This window comes from Mustela nigripes, chromosome 4 (genome assembly GCF_022355385.1).
Source record: "Mustela nigripes isolate SB6536 chromosome 4, MUSNIG.SB6536, whole genome shotgun sequence".
Taxonomy (NCBI): domain Eukaryota; kingdom Metazoa; phylum Chordata; class Mammalia; order Carnivora; family Mustelidae; genus Mustela; species Mustela nigripes.
This window is the reverse complement of record NC_081560.1, coordinates 71,456,150-71,480,964: the sequence shown is the minus strand read 5'-3', so window position 1 is coordinate 71,480,964 and position 24,815 is coordinate 71,456,150. Positions and strand designations below refer to the sequence as shown.

The following is a 24,815-nucleotide window of genomic DNA, read 5'->3' as shown; positions in this document are numbered from 1 at the left end:
GCCTACTTGTGATCTCTGTCTGTCAAATTAATAAATAAAATCTTTAATAAAAAAAATATATGGATACTTACTGTATGACCTAGAAGTCATGTTCTCATAGGTGTTTATCAGAAATGAAAGCTGTATCTCCATTAAGATCTATACGAGAACAGTCATAGCAATTTTTACTTGTAATACTCTAAAACTGGAAACAACCCAATGTCTTTTGACAGGTAAACGGATAAACAAATTAAAGTACATTCATACAATGAAATACTACTTAGCAGTTAAAAAGGAATAGACTATTGATACTCTAAACCTCTTATATAACGTTTGAAATGCCAAAATTATAGTGATAGTGAACAGATCAGCGGTTATCAAGGATTATGGCTGGGGAAAGGTGACTACGAAGGAGTTTCTTTGTGGTGATGAAACAGGTCCGTATCCTGACTATGGTGGTGGTGACTAAAACCTAGGCATGTGACAAAATTTCAAAGTACTGTACACCAGGAGAGTGAATGACTATTTGTAAAAACTAGTGAAATCTCAGTAAGCCTTGTGATTTAAATAGAATTGTACCAATGTCTAAACCTATTTTTGATAATGTACTATAGTTATGTTAGATGTGATCATCAGAGAGTATTGGCTGAAGGGCACATGGGAACAAATAAGTTTTGTACATTAAATAATAGTATTATGTAGATTAATTTCTACTTTTATAATTGTACTGTGTTTGTAAGAGAATGTTCTTGTTTTTAGGAAATACAATACTATAGTTCTTAGGGGTAAAGGAGCATCTGTCTGCTACTTCACACATTTTAGAAAAGAAAAATAAGGATGTGTATGTGTGTAGTTACATACATACAGAGATATATATACACAGAGAGAGTGATAAAACAAATGTAGTTAACATTTAGAGAATTTGGGTGAGTGATATATGGGAATTCCTTGCCCAATTTTTGGAGCTCTTCTGTAGGCGAAATTATGTCAAAATAACAAAAAATAGTTCAAAAAAATTTACCCAAAAGAATTACACCAAGTTCAAAAGGTTTTACAGGTGAAGTCTGCATACATTCAAGGAATGTCTAATTCCAGAATTAAACATGTGCTTCACGTTGTTGGAGACTGGGGGAATGCCTTGCAGTTATGTTAAGAGTCTAATAATACAACCCTGTTACCAAAGTCAGACAAAGAAAATATAAGAAAGAAAACCTATGGGCCCGTTTTATTCATGAACATAGATGCAAAATTCTTAACAAAATGCCAAACCAAATCTTTGTATTTTTTTTTTAGAGACACAGTCACCTTATGCTTACTCAGGAATGCAAAGGTAGCATACCATTAAAAATAACACATGTGGGGTACCTGGGTGGCTCAGTGGGTTAAAGCCTCTGCCTTTGGCTGGGGTCATGATCTCAGGGTCCTGGGATCGAGCCCCACATCAGGCTCTCTGCTCGGTGGAGAGCCTGTTTCCCCCTCTCTCTCTTCCTGCCTCTCTGCCTACTTGTGATCTCTGTCTGTTAAATAAATAAACTCTTTTTAAAAAAAATACATTTAAAATAAATAAATAACTCATGTGACTCATTACTTTAATGAAGATAAAATAAAAGAAAGTCTATGATCAGATGGCTTCGCTGGTGAATTCTACCAGATGTTTAAAGAATAATAGCTTTCCTTCACAGACTCTTAAATTTAAGAAGAGAAGGGAACACTTCCCAACCCATTCTATGTAACCAGTACTGCTCTGATTCTTCTACTTTTTTTTTTTTAAGATTTATTTATTTGAAAGTGAGAAAGCATGTGTGAGGGGGGAAGAGCAGAGGGAGAGAATCTCAAGCAGGTTTCATGCTGAGCTCGGAGCCTGACATGTGGCTCAGTCTCAGAACCCTGTGATCATGACCTGAACCGAAATCAAGAGTTGGACACTTCACTGACTGAGCCACCCAGGCCTCATTATTGCTGAATCTTAAACCACACAAAGACATTATAAGGAAAGGAAACTACTGACCAAATATCCAATGAGAATAAAACATCCACTGGAAAAATGAACAAATGATACAAATTATGTGCACAAAAAAGTATCCAATAAATGTATGAAAAGATGCTCAAAATGTACTGTATACTTCATACTATGAAATACTATCTAACATTGAAAATGACTGTGAAATAGAGCTGTATGTGCCAACCCAGATGGTTCACCAACATGAAGTTCACTTAAATTCATTTAGTGAAGACAAATTATGCAAAGGTGAATACACCATATGATGCCATTTATATAAAGTTTTAAAGCATGCAAAACATACTGTACGCATGTGTGTATATAAGATAATGCACAGAGCACATGAAAATAACACCAGACTTAGAATTTGAGTATTTCTCAAGTAGGTGGTACAGAGGAAATGTTCAGGGAGTTGTATAGAGGTGGCTTTAGCTGATAGGTGCTATTTCTTGGGCTGTGTACATGAGTGTTTATTATATTCTTCTCATTTTGTATGTTTGAAAATTTTCAAAGTAAATGTGAAGATTAATAATTAAAAAATAAATCCTAATGAATTGGAAGAGAAAATTAACATCTTTCCAAAATTTCAGCATGTGCGTTCCATTTATGTTTTTGGTGGTGGTAGTTTTTTTTTCCAGACTTCCTGATTGTTAGTATTATTGTCTTTATAACTCTCTTCGTTTGATTTTTTGCTTTGCATTATTATAGAGTATTGAATATCAAGCAGCTATGGAATGCATCCAAAAAGCAGACAGAAGGAGTTTGTTATCTGAAATTCAAGCACTGCATGCTCAAATGAATGGTAGGAAAATTACTCTGAAAAGAGAGCAAGAGAATGATCAACCAAGCCAAGGTATGCTGTATATCAGTCTCACATGATGGCGGCAAATAAGTGAACTATTTCACTCTGTTTTCCTTCTTTGAATTATTACTCATCTAAAACACATTTCCTTTTAGTCACAATTTCTTCTCATTCTCATTATATTGGAAATAATCTATATTAATGACTCTGGGAATTAAAGGATTGTCCAGTTAGTTTTTAAACAGATATATTTAAAACTTAAGATGAATAGGCATTGCTTTGATCAGGTTGTTTAAAAGTAGCCCATTAAGCTCATTATCTTTTTTTGTTTTGAAGTTCTTTGTCAAGATAACCCCCTAAAAGAAAATGAAATCTACAATGAAAGTAACTATTTCTTTTTTAATCTTTTTTTATTGTAAACTTAAGTGTACATATAGGAAAGTGCAAAATGCAAAAATATACAGGATAACATCTTTAAATGAATGTCTGTGAAAACTTTACCCATGTCAAGTACCTCAGAAGCTCCTTCCCAAACACACTCTACTATTGTAGTCTAGAGGAATCCATTATCCTGATTATTCTTTAGTTTTACTACTTATTTGTATATTCCTAAACCATGTAAGTTTGATGTTTTCCTGCTTTTGAACTTTACTATTCTGTATGTATTTGTATCTTGCTTCTTTTACCTCTCTATAATATTTTTCTAAGTTACTGCATTTATCTTCAGTTCATTTGCTTTTGTTACTTTACAGAATTCTTACAATTTATATATCCTTTCTGTGGTTGACTGTTTGGGTTATTTCTGCTTTTTAGCTGTTAAAACCAGTGCTATTCTGCACATTGTTACACTATTTTGCTGCTGCATACATAACATGAGTTTTCTGGGTGTATATATTCACTCCCAGGAGTGGAATTGCTGAGTCTTAGACTATATCATTTCACATTTATTTTGTAATCCAAAGTGGTCCCGTCAGTGTGTAAGCTTGCCAGCTGAGTAGCTGAGTAAGAGAGTCCTGTTGCTTCACTTATTTGTTGGTAGTTGACATTGTCAGACCTTTGTTGCCAAACTTATGGATATGCAGTGGATTGTTACTGTGGTTTTAATTGTGTAATTTTAATGTGATTTCTCTAATTACCAGAAGTGGTTTCATTCATCATATCATATTGGCTACCTGGATTTTTTGCCTTTGTAGTATGCTTATTCATGTATTTTCCCCATTATTTGGTAGGGTTGTCTGTTAAAATAAATTGAGCTGTGGATGGAAATCATTAGGGATTAAAATACAATCTACTTTTCACCAGATGTAGCAAAGAGACATTTTAGTCTTCAGTTTTGTTTGCTATAATGGCAGAAATACCTATTTTTTACAAATTTTGAAAGTTATACCGTAGTCTCATATTTGTCATTGAACAACTAAAAATTTTACAGATCTTAAAATATCTCAGAGAAAACAGGTATAATGAGGTCATATATATCTTATATTTAGACATAAGATTAACTGAAGATTATTTTTGGAGACTTGATTAGTATTATTTTACTTTGTTATTATTTAAGTTAAATAGAACCCCATTGAAAATATAGATACATATTTATATTTGTACATCCTTAGATTCTTCTAAGAAACAGTTTTTTTAAAAAGATTTTATTTATTTATATGATAGGCAGAGATTATAAGTAGTCAGAGAAGCAGGCAGAGAGAGGAGGAAGCAGGTTCCCCGCTGAGCAGAGAGCCCGATGCAGGTCTTAATCCTAGGACCCTGAGACCATGACCTGAGCTGAAGGCAGAGGCTTTAACCCACTGAGCCACCCAGGTACCCCTAAGAAATAGTTTTAAAAGCTTACACTAATGGGTGCCTGAGGGGCAATTGGTTGTGCGTTCATCTCTTGGTTTTGTTACAGGTCATAAGCTCATAGTCCTAAGATAGAGTCTGTGCTTGGCACAGTCTGCTTAGGATTCTCTCTCCTCCCTCTGTGCCTCATGCCTATGCTCTCTCTTTCTCTCAAATAAATTTTTAAAAAGAAAAAAAAGCTTAAACTAACATGATTGTCTTCTAAGGCCAATGTTATTCCTATCTCCTAAAATCAGTGAATTGTAATATCAAGTGATGAGTTTTGATAAAATTTTTTAAGTTGAAAATACATTCAAGGTAGAATGGAGAAACAAAAGAATAAAGAATAGAGTACAATAAAAGTAAAGAGTAAACAAGTAAATGAGTAAAAACAAGTAAAAGAGTAAAAAAAGTAAACAAAAGAATAGATTAAAACAAAGGAATAGGGGGGACTCCTAGGTGGCTCAGTGGGTTGAGCCTCTGCCTTCAGCTCAGGTCATGATCCCGGGGTCTTGGGATGGAGCCCTGCATCGTCCTCTCTGCTCAGCAGGGAGCCAGCTTCTCCCTCTCTCTCTGCCTGCCTCTCTGCCTACTTCTGTCTATTTGTGATTTCCCTCTCTGTCAAATAAATAAATAAAAGAAAACATTTTATTAAAAAAAAAATAGGGTACCCCCTTAGAATCTCCTAAATCCTACTGTTAACCCAACTCTTAACACCTAGGTAAATATATTTATCTGCAGACCTTTATTAATGCCTTATGTGTACAGGTTTATATTTTTTGCAAAAGCAGGCTCCTGGTGCATATTTCTTAACATTTTTTTCATTTATTTTACTTAGGGATTTAAATATTTTCATTTGTTTTCATTGTAACAGACTTGTAGCAGGGGTTTTCTTGGTGTTTAAAGAACAAACTGTGATCCAGTCTTATATGACAGTAAAGTTCCTAGGGACTATCTGCAGAGGGGTGCTAAACAAAACCAGCAAGCCGTACTCAGCACTGTAGTGATGGTTACGTACCAAACTCCTGCAAGTGCTTTGTGTGGCTCTTAATAATTATTGGCGTTTTTTAGTGTGAGCTATTGAAATTCTACTTGAGCAAATATACACTTCTGTGTATAGTATTTGTGAACACCTGGCATTTATTTTATTTCATGTCTTGCATTGATTAATATATTTTATTAAATTGTTATCATTCTTATGTATTTATAGTTCTGAAATCTTGACCATTAGCACTATGAGGAAAATAGTCATGATACGTATTTTTATAAATTGGCAACTTTGACTGTAATCTTTTCACATTTGCTTTTCAGCTATCTCCTAAATCAACAATCAGTTCTCATCAGTAAAATAGTTATAAACCAAATATGTGTTGTAAGATTGTGATTTAAGTATTAATAATTTTCCATTTAGAGCTCTTGGAGTATAATATACAGCAGAAGCAGTCTCAGATGCTGGAGATGCAAGTGGAGCTCAGCAGTGTGAAGGACAGAGCAGCAGAGCTGCAGGAACAACTGAGTTCTGAGAAAATGGTGGTTGCTGAGCTGAAGAGTGAACTTGCACAAACTAAACTGGAACTAGAAACAACACTCAAGGCACAACATAAGCACCTAAAGGAATTAGAAGCCTTCAGGTATGTCAGGCTTCCTTATTATAAACCTATTTGGGTGAAGGAAATGGAGTAATTTTAATCACAGACATTATGCAGATCTTATAAAAGCATAACATTATACATAAAGTGTAAATAACTTGAAACTTTGTTATTTATAGGAAAAATTACAGTGGAAAGGAAAAACTCCCAAATTTTTCCAAATGATAAATTCATTAGGTATTGGCATCTTCTCTGCTGTGAGTTCAGTTCTATTGGACACTTATTGCATAAGATAAATAATTTTGACTTCTGTTTTATCACCAAGTAATTTGAAGTGATACTTATGATGTCAATAAAACTTGTGGTTCATCTACCTAAAATATACAAAATGTTTTAAAATATAATGCTTTTGTGAAAAGGATAAGTTGTTGGTATAAATAGTGAGATATTCTGCTTGCCAAGGACACATTAACAGTGGTGATTCCCACTGTTTTCCCTTCAGTAAAAGACAGAGGAAAATTTCTATTAATGTTATTTTATAAAAATAAGTTGTTTATACTGCTAAATAATAGTTAAAAGTTGTATTACTAGAAACAGTTAATTTGAAATAAACCACAGTCAGAAATCTTTAATCTTCGTGTGGCTAGTATTTTCCTATTAAATAGTTTATAATATGCCTCCCCTTTCAGTGGAAGTTCTTTCTCTCAATATAAACTTAGTTAAAGTGACTTTATAAAAGTTCAGTTGTCTCTCATTTAGGTTGGAAGTCAAAGATAAAACCGATGAAGTACATTTGCTTAATGACACGTTAGCAAGTGAACAGAAAAAGTCCAGAGAGCTCCAGTGGGCTTTGGAGAAGGAGAAAGCCAAACTAGGACGCAATGAAGAGCGGGATAAAGAAGAACTTGAGGTACTGTTACCTTCGTCTTTAAAAGTCTGGAAAATCCAAAACAACAGAAGAGAGTGAGTCTTGAGACTTTCCTCTTTCTAAAATGTCAGGCTTAGACTCTACGAGGTACAGTAAGTTGTTTACCATATGTGGAATACTAGTATGTTGTCTTAATATCTATCTAGGAAATGCTAATGGTATGATGCAGTTTTTTTTTTTTTGCTACATCGAGGTGTGCATACAGACTGTTCTGCTACGATGTGTGTTTGGAGAATTTGAGTTAGTGCATATACAACTTGATAAATAGCGCATCCATTTCAGTTTAACTCCAAGCAGTTTTGATTCTAGTTTTCTCCTAGGAAGGGGAGCAATGACACCTTTCTAGCAGCAGGAGCCCTCACGGTTACATTTTTAAAAAATTGAAAATGAAGCCTCTTCACTCCAAAGAGGCATTGCCCAGCCGTGCACAGCTCACAGCTCAGGGTGGGTTGTACTGCACCCACAGGGCCCATGTTTATGATGGCCCTACTGGCTCAGAGCTCTTCTTCCATTCACATGTGGTGCTCACTAGCTGTATGCTAAAAAACCAAGTAGCAGACATTTCTGCCCTATTACTTTTTGTTTTGTTGGGTTTTTTTTTTTGAATGTCCATCTTAGTAGCCTTCAGGCATAGTGAGCTCTCTGACAGGACAGGATGTCCCCTTGAGTACTGATTTCTGTTTTTTATTATTAAAATTTGTATAAGTTTTCAGTAGTTTGTCCCTAACTCTGCTTTCCCCAGAAGCCCTATTATTTTTAATATGTGACATTGGACAGAATGAGACTTTTCGGGAAATCATGTCACATTATATTGGAAATATTTATATTTTTAAAGGTCATTATTTCGAGGGCACCTGCGTGGCTCAGTGAGTTAAGCCTCTGCCTTCGGCTCGGGTCATGATCTCAGGGTCCTGAGATCGAGTCCTGCATTGGGCTCTCTGCTTGGCAGGGAGCCTGCTTCCTCCTCTCTCTCTCTGACTGCCTCTCAGCCTACTTGTGATCTCTGTCTCTGTCAAATAAATAAATAAAATAAATAAATCTTTTTTTTTTAAAAAGTCATTATTTCAAGACGGAATATACCCTGCTTCATATTCCTTGACTAGATATGATTAATGTTTGGAGAGAAAGTATTATTTAGTTTATCTATTTTTTTTTTATATTCTTTGATGAAAATCATCTGGCTGTCCAAATAATTAAGCTCTAACCATTGAAAATTTAGTAACCTGGATAATCCGTTCTATTACCAAATACTACCAACTTAGTATTACTAAAGGATAATTATAGTATACTTATAAAGGATTTTTAATAATTTTAACAAATTCTTAAATTCAACTTTCTTCTACAAGGATTTGAAATTTTCACTTGAGGGTCAGAAACAAAGGAATATTCAGCTAAATCTACTTTTGGAGCAACAGAAACAACTACTTAATGAATCACAGGAGAAAATAGAATCACAGAGAGTGCTACATGATGCCCAGCTATCAGAAGAACGAGGTCGAAACTTAGAGCTTCAAGTACTTCTTGAATCTGAGAAAGTTCGAATACGGGAGATGAGTAGTACCCTGGATAGGGAGCGAGAATTGCATGCTCACTTGCAGAGCAGTGATGATAGTGGGCAGCCTCGGCCCTCCCTACCCTCTGAGGACCTCCTTAAAGAGCTACAGAAACAGCTGGAGGAGAAACACAGTCGCATAGTAGAATTGTTAAATGAGACCGAGAAATATAAACTGGATTCTTTGCAAACAAGACAGCAAATGGAAAAGGATAGGCAGGTTCACAGGAAGACGTTGCAGACAGAACAAGAGGCCAACACTGAGGGACAGAAAAAAATGCATGAGCTCCAGTCCAAAGTGGAAGATCTCCAGCGCCAGCTGGAGGAGAAAAGGCAACAAGTTTATAAGTTAGACCTTGAAGGAAAGCGACTGCAGGGAATTATGCAGGAATTCCAGAAACAAGAACTAGAACGAGAAGAAAAACGAGAAAGTAGAAGAATTCTCTATCAGAATCTTAATGAGGTAAATTGATACTGTTTTAAAATATTTTTTAAAAGAATACTATAGCCCTTTGAACATATAATTTAGTACTGGACTAAATTATTTAAACAGTTATGGACAGGGCGTCTAGATGGCTCAGGTCATGATCCCAGGGTCCTGGGATCGAGTCCATGTCAGGCTCCCTACTCTGCAGGGAGTCTGCTTCTCCCTCTCCCCCTCCTCTCACTTGTTCTCTCAGCCTTTCTCTTTCTCAAATAAATAAATGAAATCTTTTTAAAAATAAAAATAAATAGTTAGGAACAAATGATTTTTTTAAAAAAAGGAAATTCATGGAAACTTATTTGGAGTATAAACCATAAATAAGTGTGTTCCCTTGAGAAAAAATGTGATTCACTGTTCATTTGAATTACTGCTTTTTTCTTTTTCTGCCAAAAATTGCTAGCCAACCACATGGAGTTTAACCAGTGATCGAACTAGAAATTGGGTTCTTCAACAGAAAATAGAAGGAGAGACAAAGGAATCAAGTTATTCTAAGCTGGTTGAAATGAATGAAGGAGGAGCTGGCTATAATCATGAATTAGAAATCCTCAGACAAAAGCTTCAACTTGTGGCTTCAAAACTGCAACATCTGGCCCAGAAAGCCTCCAATAGGTTAGACTATTCCTCCTGATGTTTGGAAATGGCATTCTTAGACAAGCTGGATAGAGCCTACCCCTCACTAATAGCTAGCCAAGGGCGGGGAATTGAAATTTTAAAGTTAATGCATGTTCACATTAGGAGATGTTATTCTTTTAACATATCTGAACACCTTGAGCCCTGGAAAGAGAGCACTTTAATGTAAGGGAGAAGATAGGTGAAATAGAGTGCCACCTAATCGGTTAAGTTTGTGCTGGTCAGCACCATTAATTGAGAAAGGTATGTTTTGACTTTCTGTCTTTTTCTTGAAGACTACCGTTTGAAACAGCCGATGATGAAGATTTCATGTGGGTTCAGGAAAATATTGATGGAATTATTTTACAACTACAGAAATTAACTGGCCAAACAGGGGAAGAGGTAAGACTTTAAAAATTCTTTTTTTTTTTTTAAACTTAATTTTACTTCTTCAGTGTTCCAAGATTCTCTGTTTATGCACCACACCCAGTGCACCATGCAATTCATGCCCTCCTTAATACCCACCACCAGACACACCCATCCCTCCATCCCCTCTTCCTTCCAAAGCCCTCAGTTTGTTTCTGAGTCCACAGTCTCATGCTTCTTCTCCCCCTCCAATTTACCCCAATTCACTTTTCCTTTCCTTCTCCTAATACCATCTGTGTTATTCCTTATGCTCCATAAGTAAGTGAAACTGTATGATAATTGACTTTCTCTTCTTGACTTATTTCACTCAGTGTAATCTCCTCCAGTCCTGTCCATGTTGATACAAAAGTTGGGTATTCATCCTTTCTGATGGAGGCATAATATTCCATTATATATATGGACCACAACTTCTTTATCCATTCTTCTGTCAAAGGGCATCTTGGCTCTTTCCACACTTTGGCAATTATGGCCATTGCTGCTGTGCACATTGGGGTACATATGGCCCTTCTTTTCAGTAAATCTGCCTCTTTGGGGTAAATATATCTGTGTGGAGCACAGGCACACACTTCTAATGAAGTACTCACCTATAATGTGGTTCTCTACTTGAAAATAGATTATTCATCAAAACATGTGGTATCAGTTGTCTCTATATGTCTGTGTGTGTATAGATATATGGATGGCGTTTATAGTATAGATATGTTTGTGTATATACATATAAAATATATTGTACTTATCTATAAGTATTCTTTTTTAATTTAATTTAATTTTTTTAAAAACTTATGAGATATCAAGAACAGTTTGAATGGAGCTGTATGAATCATTTGCAACTGACACTGTATTTTCTAAAGCGTTTTTAACTTGATCTTTTCACTTATTTTAAACATTAATAATAATTTGCTTTTCCATAATAGAAGAGAGTGAAAATTTGAGGGGAAATTAACTTTCATTATCACTATTGAATAATTATAGTAACATTTTATTGTGTTATGATAAGGAAGTTTTTTGCAAGAATAGTCTGGCTTCTACCCTCACCACTCTCAAAGCCACCCGTGGAATGCCACCAGTGTCTTCAGTTGACTAATCTGATAAATCTTTTCATTCTCTTTCTTGACTTCTTTATAGCATTTGACACTTTTGACCTCTCCCATCTTAAAAATCCTCCTTTTTTTACCTTTTGTGACAATATTCTCTTATTTCTTCCTTTTCTTTCATCAGTCATCTTCATGAATTCCTCTTCCTCCTATCCTCATCATGTTTCTTCTCTGTGAAAGCTCATTCATTTCCACAGCCTGAGTTCTCAGTAGACTTATTTATTGAACAGAATATACTTGTATCAGGCACTTGTTATATGCCAGGTACTATCCTGGGTTCTGAGCTACAATGAACAAATCTGATAAAAGTCTCACCCTTGGAGCACCTGGGTGGCTCAGTGGGTTAAAGCCTCTGCCTTCGGCTCCTCATGGTCCCAGGGTCCTGGGATCAAGCCCCGAATGGGGCTCTCTGCTCAGCAAGGAGCCTGCTTCCCTTCCTCTCTCTCTCTGTCTGCCTCTCTGCCTACTTGTGATCTCTATCAAGTAAATAAATAAAATCTTAAAAAAAAAAAAAAAAAAAAGTCTCACCCTTATGGACCTGATCTTCTAGAGGCCTGGGGCTCTAGTCTGTATCTCTCTCCTGTGGTCCAGGTTTATATTTTACATGAGTTACAGGAACTCTTTGCTTGGGGAAATGGACCCCATAGTTATCCCTTAGGAACCTCTTAGGCACATTCCAGACTGAGCATCATCTTTCTTTCCTCCTCCTGTCCACAACCCATGTTTCTGGTCCTGGTACTGCCCAGTTTATAAAGTTGCAAGTCACCATAGACCACTTTCCTTTACTCTCACTTTTGTGTCCTAGTGGTGACTAAGTCTCATGCTTTTACCTCCTAAATATCTGTCCAATGTGCCCTTAGTCATTGCCTTTATTCAGGTTTCTAATATTTCTTATCTGAACTGTTGTAATGACTTCCTGATGTGTCCACCTAACACTGGGATGGTCTTCCCTAATTTACTGTACTTTGCGTGCTGCTACCAAAGGAATTTTTCTAAAACATAAATTTTGTTTGTGGCACCTTCTTATCTAGAGGCCGTTTATGGCTCTTCACTTCCTACATTTAGGTCTGTTACCTATAAAGTGAAGGCAACCCTTACTCGTGCCTTATCAAGCGACTTGTAGCTCCCTAAAACCAACACTCTCTCAAGCAAAACCACTGTACCTTTATACATGCTATTCCTTCTGCTTCAGATGCCCTTCCCTTCCTTCCTTCCTACTTGTGAAATTCTTCCTAGTTATTCAAGACTCAAATCAAGCACCAGTTCTTCATGAAATCTGTTTTTCTCAGTGCCCGTTCACATGTTTATGTGCATTGTTCATAAATATCTGTGCTTCTACGACCTTAATACCATTTTATCTTTCTAGCCTGGTTTAGTGTCTCCAGGTGGTACTTGTGGCTCATTGACTGAAAGACTGCTGAGACAAAATGCTGAGCTGACAGGACATATCAGCCAACTGGCAGAAGAAAAGAATGATTTGAGAAATATGGTTATGAAGCTAGAAGAACAGATCAGGTGGTATCGACAGACAGGAGCTGGCAGAGATTATGTACGTCTAATTTTAGCATGGCCACGTGAGAAATATTGCAGGATTATAAATTCTGCTCTCTGGTTTCAATTCTTAACCCTAATATAAAAATATTAAATATCTGATTCTTAGTAAGATTATGGGAGAATGTTATAGAGATGACAATAATAATAATAATAATAACAACAAACATTCTTTATTGGGAGCCTTCTCTGGGCCAGATCCTGGGTTCTATACATTTAGAGTCTTTAATCCACATTCAGCCTTACACATGAGAAAACTGATGTCTGTAGTCAGACCAAGAACTGCTTATCTTAACCAAAGCCAGATACTCTGCTACCTATGGACCACTGGTAGATACATGTAAAGAAATAGTCAAATGTGAATTCTTTCTGTTCTTATCGGTTAGTTATTAGTTATTATGTTTGTGACTCAAGTGGAAGATGATATTAAATTCTGTATTTCGGCCTAATAACCACTCTAGCAGTTTATTTAACGTTTTTCAGTTAAAAGCTATAAAATAAACTGCTAGCTTCTGTAATACAAAGATAGGAATATAATATAAAGCTAGGAAAGACTCGTGAGACAACTGTGCAGTCAAATACACGATAACACATCCACACTGCTTCTGTAGCGAACCACATCCCTGTGGGCAGGGTGAGTGGTTTTTTTCCCCCCATTTCTGCAGTGGGCTATTTCAGGCATAGGTCTTACATTTGAACCCACATGGTCCATTTATTAAGTCTCTATAGACTTTTTTAATTTCAGAGGTCTTTCCTTGGGGCTAGACTCCCATAGGGATTTTTAGTTTTAAAATTAATCTACTAAGCAAAGGACCATATAATTAAAGTCATTATATGTTCTTTACTGTCAATTGAGATTGGCTTTGAACGCTCCCTGTCTGAGACTGGAAAGCTCAGGTTCCCACAGGGAATACATTTAGTGTGTTTAATTTAGATTTTTCTTCAGAGACTTATTCCTAAAAATCATTAAGTAGGCTCCTGTCTCTGCAGTCTTCTAGGTTTTCATTCAGTGGTGGTGCCAACATTGAAGCCATCATTGCTTCTGAAAAAGAAGTCTGGAACAGAGAAAAGCTGACTCTCCAAAAGTCCTTGAAAAGAGCAGAAGCTGAAGTGCACAAACTGAAAGCTGAGCTAAGAAATGAAGCTTTACTTCAGAATCTGAGCCCTGATTCTGAGCATGCTGCTATAAAGGTAGGAGCCATCTTCCTTCGAAACAAATACCAAAGCTGCTCTTCTGTTCTTGCCTTGTTTCATCTCTCTCTAACCTTAACAGAGTAAAGAAATTTAGGTGGCATTTACGCTGTCTCTACATCTCACTATTCAGTGTGTGTCATGAATGCAGGTCTCTAGCTGGTCGCAGAACCTTAGTGGCAAGGCATGCCCTCATGGCAGCATGAGCTCATGATTTCGTTTCCCCCCATCTCATTCCTAATAGATTACAGAAATTCTCTTTTCCACTGCCAACCCAAGCTCTACTACTTTCAATATCAGAGCATCACCATGCTCTGTAAGATGGTAAGCCCTCTGAACAGCCTCTCTACTGACTAATGAATATTGTAATAAAACTACTTTTAATCCATTAACATAAAATCCAAAACAGAAAGAAAGAAAAATGTTTGGAATATGTTTTTATTTATTTATTTATTTATTTATTTATTTTTAAAGATTTTATTTATTTATTTGACACAGAAAGATCGCAAGTAGGCAGAGAGGCAGGCAGAGGGAGAAGGGGAAGCAGGCTCCCTGCTGAGCAGAGAGCCCGATGTGGGGCTCGATCCCAGGACCCTGAGATCACAACCCGAGCCAAAGGCAGAGGCTTAACCCACTGAGCCACCCAGGTGCCCCTGGAATATGTTTTTAAATGTGGAGTGAACCTAAGCTTATGACTCTTAAAGGGACAGAGGACATTAACATTGAAAACATTAAATAAAAAAAGGTTAAATAAATTAGTGGGCCTAAATAATAAAAGTAGCTCTATGCAGTTAGAGAAGAAAAACTGAAATGATAATGGAAAGACAAAAATATTTACAGTAAACATGATGAATTTTAGGGGCTAAAATCCAAAATAAAGCAAAAACCTAAGTATAAGGTTTGTATTCACGTTCCACTGACTAAAAAGAGACAGAAGTGTAAAATTTAAGGTTGATTATCTTCACCTTCAACTTTGCTGACTGAGTAGAAAACAGTAGGAAGGTGTCTGCCATTCTGCTACTACCCCTTTTTAAAATAAAATCTAGGTTATCTTCCTCTAGAGAACAATTTGAATGGCTTCTTAATAATGGCTTTATATTCTTTCCTTTTTTTTTAACATTAGAGAATTTATGGTAAATACCTTCGGGCAGAAAGTTTCCGGAAAGCTCTCATTTATCAGAAGAACTACCTGCTGTTGTTACTGGGTGGGTTCCAGGAATGTGAGGATGCCACACTGGCTCTGCTTGCCCGGATGGGGGGACAGCCGGCCTTCACAGACCTCGAGGTGCTTACCAACCGTCCAAAGGGCTTCACCAGGTTTCGGTCAGCTGTCAGAGTGTCCATGGCAATTTCAAGGTAAAGTGCTGGGAGGAAAATGCATTTTAATAGGCCCTAAAAGGATTTAGATTTTTAATCCTTTCTTTTCTCTGCCTATTGTGCTCTGTATTCATACAGTAGGAGACATTTGCCATCATTAAAACATGCGGGCTTCTTTCTTTCATCCTCTTAGCCAGTGATACTTTATGCTATACCATGGGGACCCTCTGAAAAGTGCTTCCCAGAGGCAGGGAGCTGGTAACTCATAGCTGGCATGTCCAATCTGGATTTTTTGTTTGTTTGTTTTATTTTATATTTTAACTCTGAATAAACCCATGAACTAGCTCAGATATATAAATAAAAGGGATCACAAAAGGGGGGCGGTTTAAAAAATTACTTGGGCTACACATTCATTTTCTTCATTGCTAAAATAACCCATTCTTGGAGTTCAGCTACACAAAGCCCTGGCCTAACTCTGTATTCGAACCCAAGATTAGCCTTGAGGGCACTGGACTGTGCTAGTGCTTTTGTCACTCTTCTCTGGTAGTTCCATGCTAGGAACTCTGGTACTCATTCTGATTTGTGGTTGGAATGGAGCCAGGACTCAAACTCCCTTGAGGACCTGGCCTTCTGCAGTACTCTCACCTGAGTGATAAATACCTAGATCCCTAGGCTTCTCCATGCTTCCCCTTCTTTTTATTTATGTCGGAACCAGAACAGTTTCAAAAGAATTTCAGTTTTTAAAATTCTTCCTATCAGGTCACATCTGATACATTTTGAGAAATATAACAGAAGTTTTTAACTAGAAGCTAAAATCACCTAGCTCAGAATACCATCTCACAGATGAGGAAACCGAGGCAGGGAAAGGTTGCAAAGCCTGTAGTGATAGAGCTAGGACAATTGGCCGGGGCTCCCAAGTCTCACCTGTGTGGGCTCTGTAAAGGAAGTTCACACTTTATCTTATTAATAGTCCGAGACCCTCCTTGCCTCTACTGTTCCACATTGTTGCCGGGTGGTCCCAGTTCCTCCTTCCTCATCATCCATTCCTTTTACCACCTTGTAGGCTGTGTATAGGGCTAAGTGCTGGGACATGAAGAAAAAAATATATATAAAGCTTGCCTAAATCCCTAAAGGCAGCTCCCTTCCTAGTGGGGAAGACCAGTGTGCTCCTAACTTAGAAGACACTAAATGACAGGTCACAGGAGTTATTAATTTTATTGGAAGAATTTGGGAAGGTTCTATAAAAGCCAGTTGTCACTGAAGGACTTCATTCTAACTGCTTCTTTTTCTTGTCCTCTTACATGTCTGTTGTATTTTCACTGTCCTAAAACTGAGTTTTGTAACTGATTGGAATTAAGAAATCAAAATTGGCGTTTAGAAAGTTCCTTGGGCCAGAGTAGGGCAGGCAGCACCTCGCTGCAGCTGGTGTGTTGCTCTGCCATCCCCCTTCCTTTTAAAGCCTCGTGTTTTTCACCCCCGATCCCAGAGCCTCACTTCTCTTCCAGCTTTCCCAGCTCAGTCTCACTGCCAGGGTAAGGGTCTTTTTATTCTCCTTCCATCTCATTTGCCTTGTATTCTCCATTCTTTTCACTTATTTATTTTTTTTAAAGATTGTGTTTATTTATTTGAGAGAGAGGGAGTGAGAGCACAAGCAGGGGGCAGAGAGAGGGAGAAGCAGGCTCCCAGCTGAGCAAGGAACCCGATGTCAGACTCGATCCCAGGACCCTGTGATCACTACCTGAGCCAAAGGTAGACACTCAACTGACTGAGCCACCCAGGCACCCCATTCTTTTCTTTTTTCATTATTTCTCGCCCTTTATTTGCCCATTCACTTTTCTCTTTTGCTTTTATTCTTCATCTCTTTTGAGTCCTAAACCTCTAAAGTCAGAACCTGGTGCTGGCAACAGGTAAGATTTTTGGTGCCTCTTGGGAAGCCAGTCTGTTTTGCTCTAGTTTATTTTGCCACAAACCAGGAGACATTTGTGTTATTTTATTTTATCTTCTTAAAGATTTTATTTATTTGTCAGAGAGAGACATAGCGAGAGAGGAAACACAAGCAGGGTGAGTGGAAGAGGGAGAAGCAGGCTTTCTGCTGAGCAGGGAGCCTGATGTGGGGCTTGATCCCAGGACCCTGAGATCATGGCCTGAGCCAAAAGGAGACACTTAACAACTGAGCCACCCAGGCACTCCTGCATAATTTTTTTAAAAAAAATATTTCATTTATTGGGGCGCCTGGGTGGCTCAGTGGTTTGGGCTGCTGCCTTCGGCTCGGGTCATGATCTCAGGGTCCTGGGATTGAGCCCCGCATCAGGCTCCCTGCTCCGCAGGAAGCCTGCTTCCCTCTCTCTCTCTGCCTGCCTCTCTGCCTACTTGTGATCTCTGTCTGTCAAATAAATAAATAAAATCTTTAAAAAATATATATATATATTTCATTTATTTATTTGACAAAGATCACAAGTAGGCAGAGAGAGGAGGAAGCAGGTTCCCTGCCAAAGAGAGAGCCCAATGTGGGGCTCAACCCCAGGACCCTGGGATCACGACCTGAGCTGAAGGCAGAGGCTTCAACCCACTGAGCCCCTAGGCACCCCTTCTGTATAATTTTAGATTAGGCAGTCACGTGACTGTTGAAATTTGTTCTGTGTTCATATTCAAATGAATGACTTTATTTTTGTGGGAAATGTATGTTTATACACTTTCCATTATAGATGTGCTGTGAAACTTTTTATTGGTGTCTTTTTTAGAATGAAATTTTTGGTTCGACGGTGGCAACGAGTCACAAGTTCTGGTTCCATCAATATTAACAGAGACGGCTTTGGACTGAATCCAGGTGACGTCAAAATAGGATTTCTTGTATTTGTGATTCTCTTAATATTACTATATGTGTAATACCTTCCAAATAATGTGTTCTGGTACCTGTTATCCAAAGACCCAGAACCCTGTAACCAACAGAGCCAAGGGCCTTACTGTTTCAAAGAGTAATGAGAGTTGATTTTTATAGGCCACTTACACTAGGTCTTGCTTTGTCCCTGTATTCTCATGTATTCTTCCAATTCTATGATGCAAGTGTGGTTACTGTTATTCTCACTTCATAGAAGAAAAACTGAGGCATGAAAATCATTTGTTGTTTTTCTCAGATTACCTGGTAGGAAGTGGCAGAGCCAGCACTGCACCCTGGCAGTCTGGCTCTAGAGCCCAGTCCTGTTAACAACTGCATTTAAGACTCTGATTCCAGATAGGAATGTTGTTAATCATATGGTAGTTATGGTTTCAAATTTTGCAATTTAGCAGTATTCAGGTTTCTGAGTTTACAAATAGGTTATATATAATGGTGACAGTTAAAATTCCTTCTCTCTACACCTCAAAGTGGAAACAAACATTAGAACTTCAATATTTTATGCATACGGATGAACTCAGAAGCTGGAAGTATACACAGTTTCAGACACACAGCATAACTATATTAATGCAGCTGTGTATTGATATTAAACCACCTTTACACATTCTACCAGTTACTGAGCAGAGAAAGAGGAAATATATTTGGTACCTTAAGCAAAGTGCCTTGAAATATGCATTCTTACACAGAAACAGCTGAAATTTGTACCATATTGAGTTCTATGTTGTAAGTTAGCAAATCTTGATTTCAAGTTTTTTCTAGTAAAAGTCGGTAGAGTAGTTTGAGGTTATATTTTTTATCCACATCATCTTTTTCCCCAAACCACACATACTCAGACACCCCTCTCCTCACCTCTAATTATAACTAAGAAGAGGTCTTTTATTTTATTATTATTTTTTTTAAAGATTTTATTTATTTATTTGACAGAGATCACAAATAGGCAGAGAGGCAGGCAGACAGAGAGGAGGAAGCAGGCTCCCTGCTGAGCAGAGAGCCCGATGCGGGACTCGATCCCAGGACCCTGAGATCATGACCTGAGCCGAAGGCAGCGGCTTAACCCACTGAGCCACCCAGGCGCCCAGAAGAGGTCTTTTAAAAAGAAAATATTCCAATTAAGTAATGTATTTTCTTTGAGGTATAGTTCCAGATTATCAGAAATACTTACATTCGAAGGAAAACAAAATCATAGTTAAACGGTTTTTTCTCTTTTTTAGGAAGAATAATTGAAGAAGATGACTATAAGTAGGAGATAGTATTGTATAGTGCAGTATAGTAGTCTTCTGAGCACTTCTCTGTTTTGTAGAAATTTTTCAAGGGCTTGATAGTTTTTCTTTTACAATATGGTACATTTTGGATTACTTTAGGTGCTGAAAAGACTGACCCATTTTATCATTCTTCTGGCGGCCTGGAGCTATATGGAGAACCGAGACATACTACGTATCGCTCAAGATCAGAGCTGGACTATTCTAGGTCTCCTGTACCTTTTCAGAATAGGTAAGAATTTGATAAACATGCCTAAGAGTTGTTACATGTGCTAATACTTAACAGACAAAAGAGGAGAGTATTAGGGTTTTGACTCCTTTGTGTCTAAATAACTAGGTGTATGTATAGTTGCATATGATGTATATAACCTAAGACTGAGAAGCAAAAACAGTATTTGGATATATACCTGGTTTCCAAGAGTATAGGAAACCAACACTGGGTATTATATACAACTAATGAATCATGGAATACTACTTCAAAAACTAATGATTACTATGGAGTGGCTTAAGTGAACATAATAATAATGATGATAATAATTTCTTAAAAAAAAAAAGGAAACTGAACGAACCAAGTGTTATTTTAGTATGTTCTCTGGTTGAACATTGGGAAAAGCATTAACTAAAATTGACAATCTCTGGGGATTATGAAAGAAAACTCTAAAGCCTACATGACAAGCTGTATTTGTACATACATGGTGTTTATTAAGACTTCTGCAACAAGCAACTGTACTGGCTGCTTTTATGATGAATTAGAAGCTGCTTTGAGTTGATTAGAAGTTTTTTCCCATACACATCACAAGCTCAGACATTTGGGGGATACAGATTAAGCCTGGCTTAGTGTCCCCGAGTACTTGAGACAAATTGACTGAAAGACTACTACTGAGGCAAAATGCTAAGCTGACCAGACATGTCAGCCACTGAGTGAAGAAAAGAATGATTTAAGAAACATGGTTATGAAGCTGGAGAACACATCAGGTGTTACAAACAGACAAGAACTAACAGATTATGTATGTTTATTTTTAGCATGGCTATGTACTAAAAATACTGCAGAGTTACAGTTTCTGCCCTCTAGTTTCAATTTTTAACCCTAGTAATGTAAAAGTAGTAAGTATCTGATTCTTAATAAGATCACTGGAAAATATTATAGGGATGGCATTGATAATGATACTTATTATATTAGACATATATGTTACATAATTAATAATTTACTATAATTATTATAATAATAAGTAATTATTATTTACTGGGAACCTTCTCTGATCCTGGGTTCTATACATTCAGAATCTCTAATCTACATTCAGCCTTGCATATAAGAAAACTGAAGTTCATAGTCAAACCAAGAACTACTTTTCTGCAAAGCCAGATATTTGCTACCTATGGGCCAACAGTAGAGACCTGTAAAGAAATGTTCAAATGTGAATTCTGGCTGTTTTTGCCAATTATCAGTTATTATGTTCATAACTCAAGTTAAAGATTTACCTTTTGAGGGCAGAGTGAAGGCAGGTTGTTAGGTTACTTGCTTTGTGGATGATTTGGATTCATGTTCATATTTTCAATCTCATAGGTACCCAGGCCCTCCAGCTGATTTAAATCCTGGTTCCTTAGCATGTTCTCAGCTTCAGAATTATGACCCTGACAGAGCCCTGACAGATTATATCACTCGGCTAGAGGCACTGCAGAGACGACTTGGAACTGTGCAGTCAGGTACTCCCAGCTTCACCATGTATTACTATTGGCAGCCCTGTAGTGCTGGATGGACCCAGAGCGCTCCATTCTCTTTCTGAAACCCCTTGACCTTCCTCATTAGATAATCAAATCTTAGAGTTTAGTTTGTGAGTTACCAGGTTAGACTTAGGAATTTAACTCAAGACATAATTTATCACCCAGATTTCACTCCCACAAAAAAGATTCCCTGCTCAAATTGATTAGACGAAATGCACAGTAGGCACCAGTGTACATAGTCCTGTGAGGCTTACGGAGCCTGCTGGAGACTCTTACGGAGTCTGCTGGAGAACCTGTTCGCAAGTATAGCTGACTTCTGAACAACAGGTTTGAACTGCACAGGGCCACTTAGATACAGATTTTTTTCACCGAATACAATACAGTACTATAAATGTATTTTCTGTTAGGATTTTCTTAAAATTTTTCTTTTCTCTAGCTTACTTTATTTTAAGAATATAACATATAATATAGAAATACGTGTTAATTGACTCTATCTTACCTATAAGGCTTTTCTTAGTCAGGAATAGGCTATTAGTAGTTGAGTTTTGGGAGAATAACGTTACACATGGATTTTTGACTGTGTAAGGGTTCAGCATCCTTAACCCCCACATTGTCCAAGGGTCAACTATAATATGTGCTGAGGCATGCAAATTAGGGGTGGGGAGATGAGAGAAGGAAGGAAGTGATCTTAAGCATTTAATGCAGCCATTTATCTTTACTCGGACCCCGTGCTCATCTGCATGATCCACAAAACCTGTTCCATTCAAAAGACTTTATAAGAATGACCATTTTTCCTCTGATCAGAAACACACAGAAATTCTTACTTAATAGACATATGGATTCCCTGTTCATTGTGGGAAAATCTCATTTCCTTCGAGATTCAGTTCACTCTTCAGTTCACTCCTGATTCAGAGGTTTTAATTTTAATTTAATGTGCTTTAAATTAAGTTTAAATCAATATTTTGTTTTTACTTTTAAGACCCACCCTTTTTTTCGTTCTATCCCCACAAACTAGACAGAGCTAGTAGCGATTTATTTTCAGTAGTTTGTCTCCTCATACAAGAAATCATCTAACTCAAGCAACATGTAGTCATAGAAAACTGTTATCATCATAGCTGGACTTTGGTATTATTTGGTTTTTATATTGTTTTGAGCATCTAGATTTCACAAGACTCAGATTTCATTTATTTTTATTTACTTTAATTTAAATTCAATTAACATAAATTATTAGTTTCAGAAGTAGAATTCAGTGAAGACTCCGATTTTAAAGACTGAAAGATTTTTCAAGAGGCAGGAGGTAGAGGGTATAGAACATTCAACCTGGTGGGAACTTTGAAGAGCATCTTAACATTAGTCTGCCCTTGCTACAGATCAAGCCATAATGACTTTTAAGTATATATTCAACATCTCTTTTAAAAATTATTCAGGGGTGCGAGGGTGGCATGGTCAGTTGAGCTTCCCAACTCTTGGTTTCAGCTCAGGTCATGATCTCATGGGTCATAAGATCGAGCCCTGCACTGGGCTCTGCTCTTAGCAAGGTGTCTCCTTGAAGATTCACTCCCTTTGCCTGTCTCTCAACTCGTGCGCATGTGATCTATCCTTTTCAAATAAATAAAGCTAAGAAATAGAAATCCATTCAAGTATGAATAAGACTTTTTTTAGAAAAATAAAAAGCATTTTTTATTGCATTTTTTTTTTAAATAGGCTCTGCGGCTCAGCACAGAGCCCAACATGGGGCTCAAACTTATGACCCTGAGATCAAGACCTCAGCTGAGATCAAGAGTTGCATGCCTAGCCAACTCTTTTTATTTTAATGAGTCACCCAGGCTCATTAAAATAAAACATTTTTTTAATGGAGAATAATAGTAACTTTACCCTTCATGAACTAGTTAGTTTGGTATATAGGTAGCAGTCTCATTTGATATCACTACAGGCATACCTTGTTTTATTGTGTTTTGCTTTATTGCAATTTTATTGCATTTTTTACGTATTGAAGATTTGTAGCAGGCCTGTGTTTGAAGAAGTCTCTTGGTGCCATTTTCCAACATTTGCTCACTTTCATGTCTCTGTCACATTTGGTAGCTCTCACAGACTTTTTCATTAGACCTGTGGTCAGTGATTTTTGACGTTACTGTTGTAATTGTTCAGGAGGCACCATGAACAGTTCCCATATAAGACAACAAACTCAATTGATTAATGTATGTGTTCTGACTGCTCCACCAGCAGACACCTCTGTCTCCTTTCCTCTCCTTGAGCCACCTTATACCCTGAGATACAGCAACACTGAAATTAGGCCAGTCAATAACCGTACCATGGCTTCTTAGTACTTTACTGAAAGGAAGAATCACACATCTCACTCAAAGTCAAGAGTTAGAAATGATTAAGTTTAGTGAGGAAGGCAAGTCAAAAGCCAAGATAGGCCAAAAGGTAGGCCTCTTGCACCAAAGAGCCAAACTATAAATGCAAAAGATAAGTTCTTGAAGGAAATTAAAAGTGCTACACCAGGGCACCTGGGTGGGTCAGTCAATGAAGCATCTGCCTTCAACTCAGGTCATAATCCCAGGGTCCTGGGATCAAGTCCCACATCAGGCTCCCTGCTTCTCCCCCTCCCTGTGCTGCCCCCCCTGCTTGTGCTCCCTCCCTCTCTCTCTGTCAAATAAATAAAATCTTTAAAAATAGCTAAAATAAAAGTGCTACAGCAGTGAACACAAATGATAAGAAAGCAAACCAGCTACAGGATTCCCTTATGCCAAAGCCTAATCCAGAGCAAGGCCCTAACTCTCCTTGATTCTGTAAAGGCTGAAAGAGGTGAGGAAGCTACAGGTGAAAAGTTTGAAGCTAGCAGAGTTTGGTTGATGCATTTTAAGGAAAGAAGTCTCCATGGCATAAAAGTGCCTGGTGAAGTGACAAGTGCTGATGGAGAAGCTCCCGAGTAATCCAGAAGATCTAGCCAAGATCATTCCTGAAGTTGGCTACACTGAATAGCAGATATTTAATGTGGATGGAATAGCCTTTTGGAAGAAGATGCCATCTAGGGCTTTCATAGCTGGAGATGAAGAGTCCCATGTCTAGCTTCAAAGGATGGGATGACTCTAGTTAGGGACTGATGGCAGCTAGTGACTACGTTCAAAAAAATGCTGGGGCCCATAAGAATTATGCTAAATCTGCTCTGCCTGTGTTCCATCAGGATAGAACACCCCAACTATTTACGTGGTATACTGAATATTTTAAACCCATTGTTGAGATCTACTGTTCAGGAAAAAAAGATCCCTTTCAAAGTATTACTGCTCATTGACAATACTCACCCAAGAGGTCTACTATACAGCGGGGTTAGCATTTACATACCTGCATACAATATCCATTCTGCAGCCCATGGATCAAGGAGTAATTTTAATTTTCAAGTCTTAGTATTTATGAAATACATTTTGTAAGGTTCTAGCTACCATAGATGGTGATTCAGCTGACAGATCTGGGCAAAGTAAACCAAAAACCTTCTGGAAAGGATTCACTTTTCTGGATGCCAGTAAGAACATTTATGATTCATGGGGAGAGGTCAAAATATCAACATGAACAGGAGTTTGGAAGACATTGAT

The 24,815-nt window shown here is 37.5% G+C and overlaps 1 protein-coding gene across 7 annotated transcripts in view; it reads left to right on the top strand.

The window, feature by feature from the left end:
• The window catches only part of AKAP9 (A-kinase anchoring protein 9), a 191,328-nt gene that overhangs the window by 165,150 nt on the left and 1,363 nt on the right, over nt 1-24,815 (top strand). For all 7 annotated transcript variants that reach the window (XM_059396875.1, XM_059396877.1, XM_059396876.1 and 4 more), the window contains 12 exons: nt 2,687-2,831; nt 6,022-6,241; nt 6,959-7,109; nt 8,474-9,142; nt 9,564-9,772; nt 10,069-10,174; nt 12,656-12,838; nt 13,831-14,031; nt 15,155-15,387; nt 18,090-18,175; nt 19,603-19,732; nt 21,065-21,204. In XM_059396875.1, the coding sequence (XP_059252858.1) occupies nt 2,687-2,831; nt 6,022-6,241; nt 6,959-7,109; nt 8,474-9,142; nt 9,564-9,772; nt 10,069-10,174; nt 12,656-12,838; nt 13,831-14,031; nt 15,155-15,387; nt 18,090-18,175; nt 19,603-19,732; nt 21,065-21,204 (2,473 nt within the window). The remainder of the gene's footprint in view (nt 1-2,686; nt 2,832-6,021; nt 6,242-6,958; nt 7,110-8,473; nt 9,143-9,563; nt 9,773-10,068; nt 10,175-12,655; nt 12,839-13,830; nt 14,032-15,154; nt 15,388-18,089; nt 18,176-19,602; nt 19,733-21,064; nt 21,205-24,815) is intronic.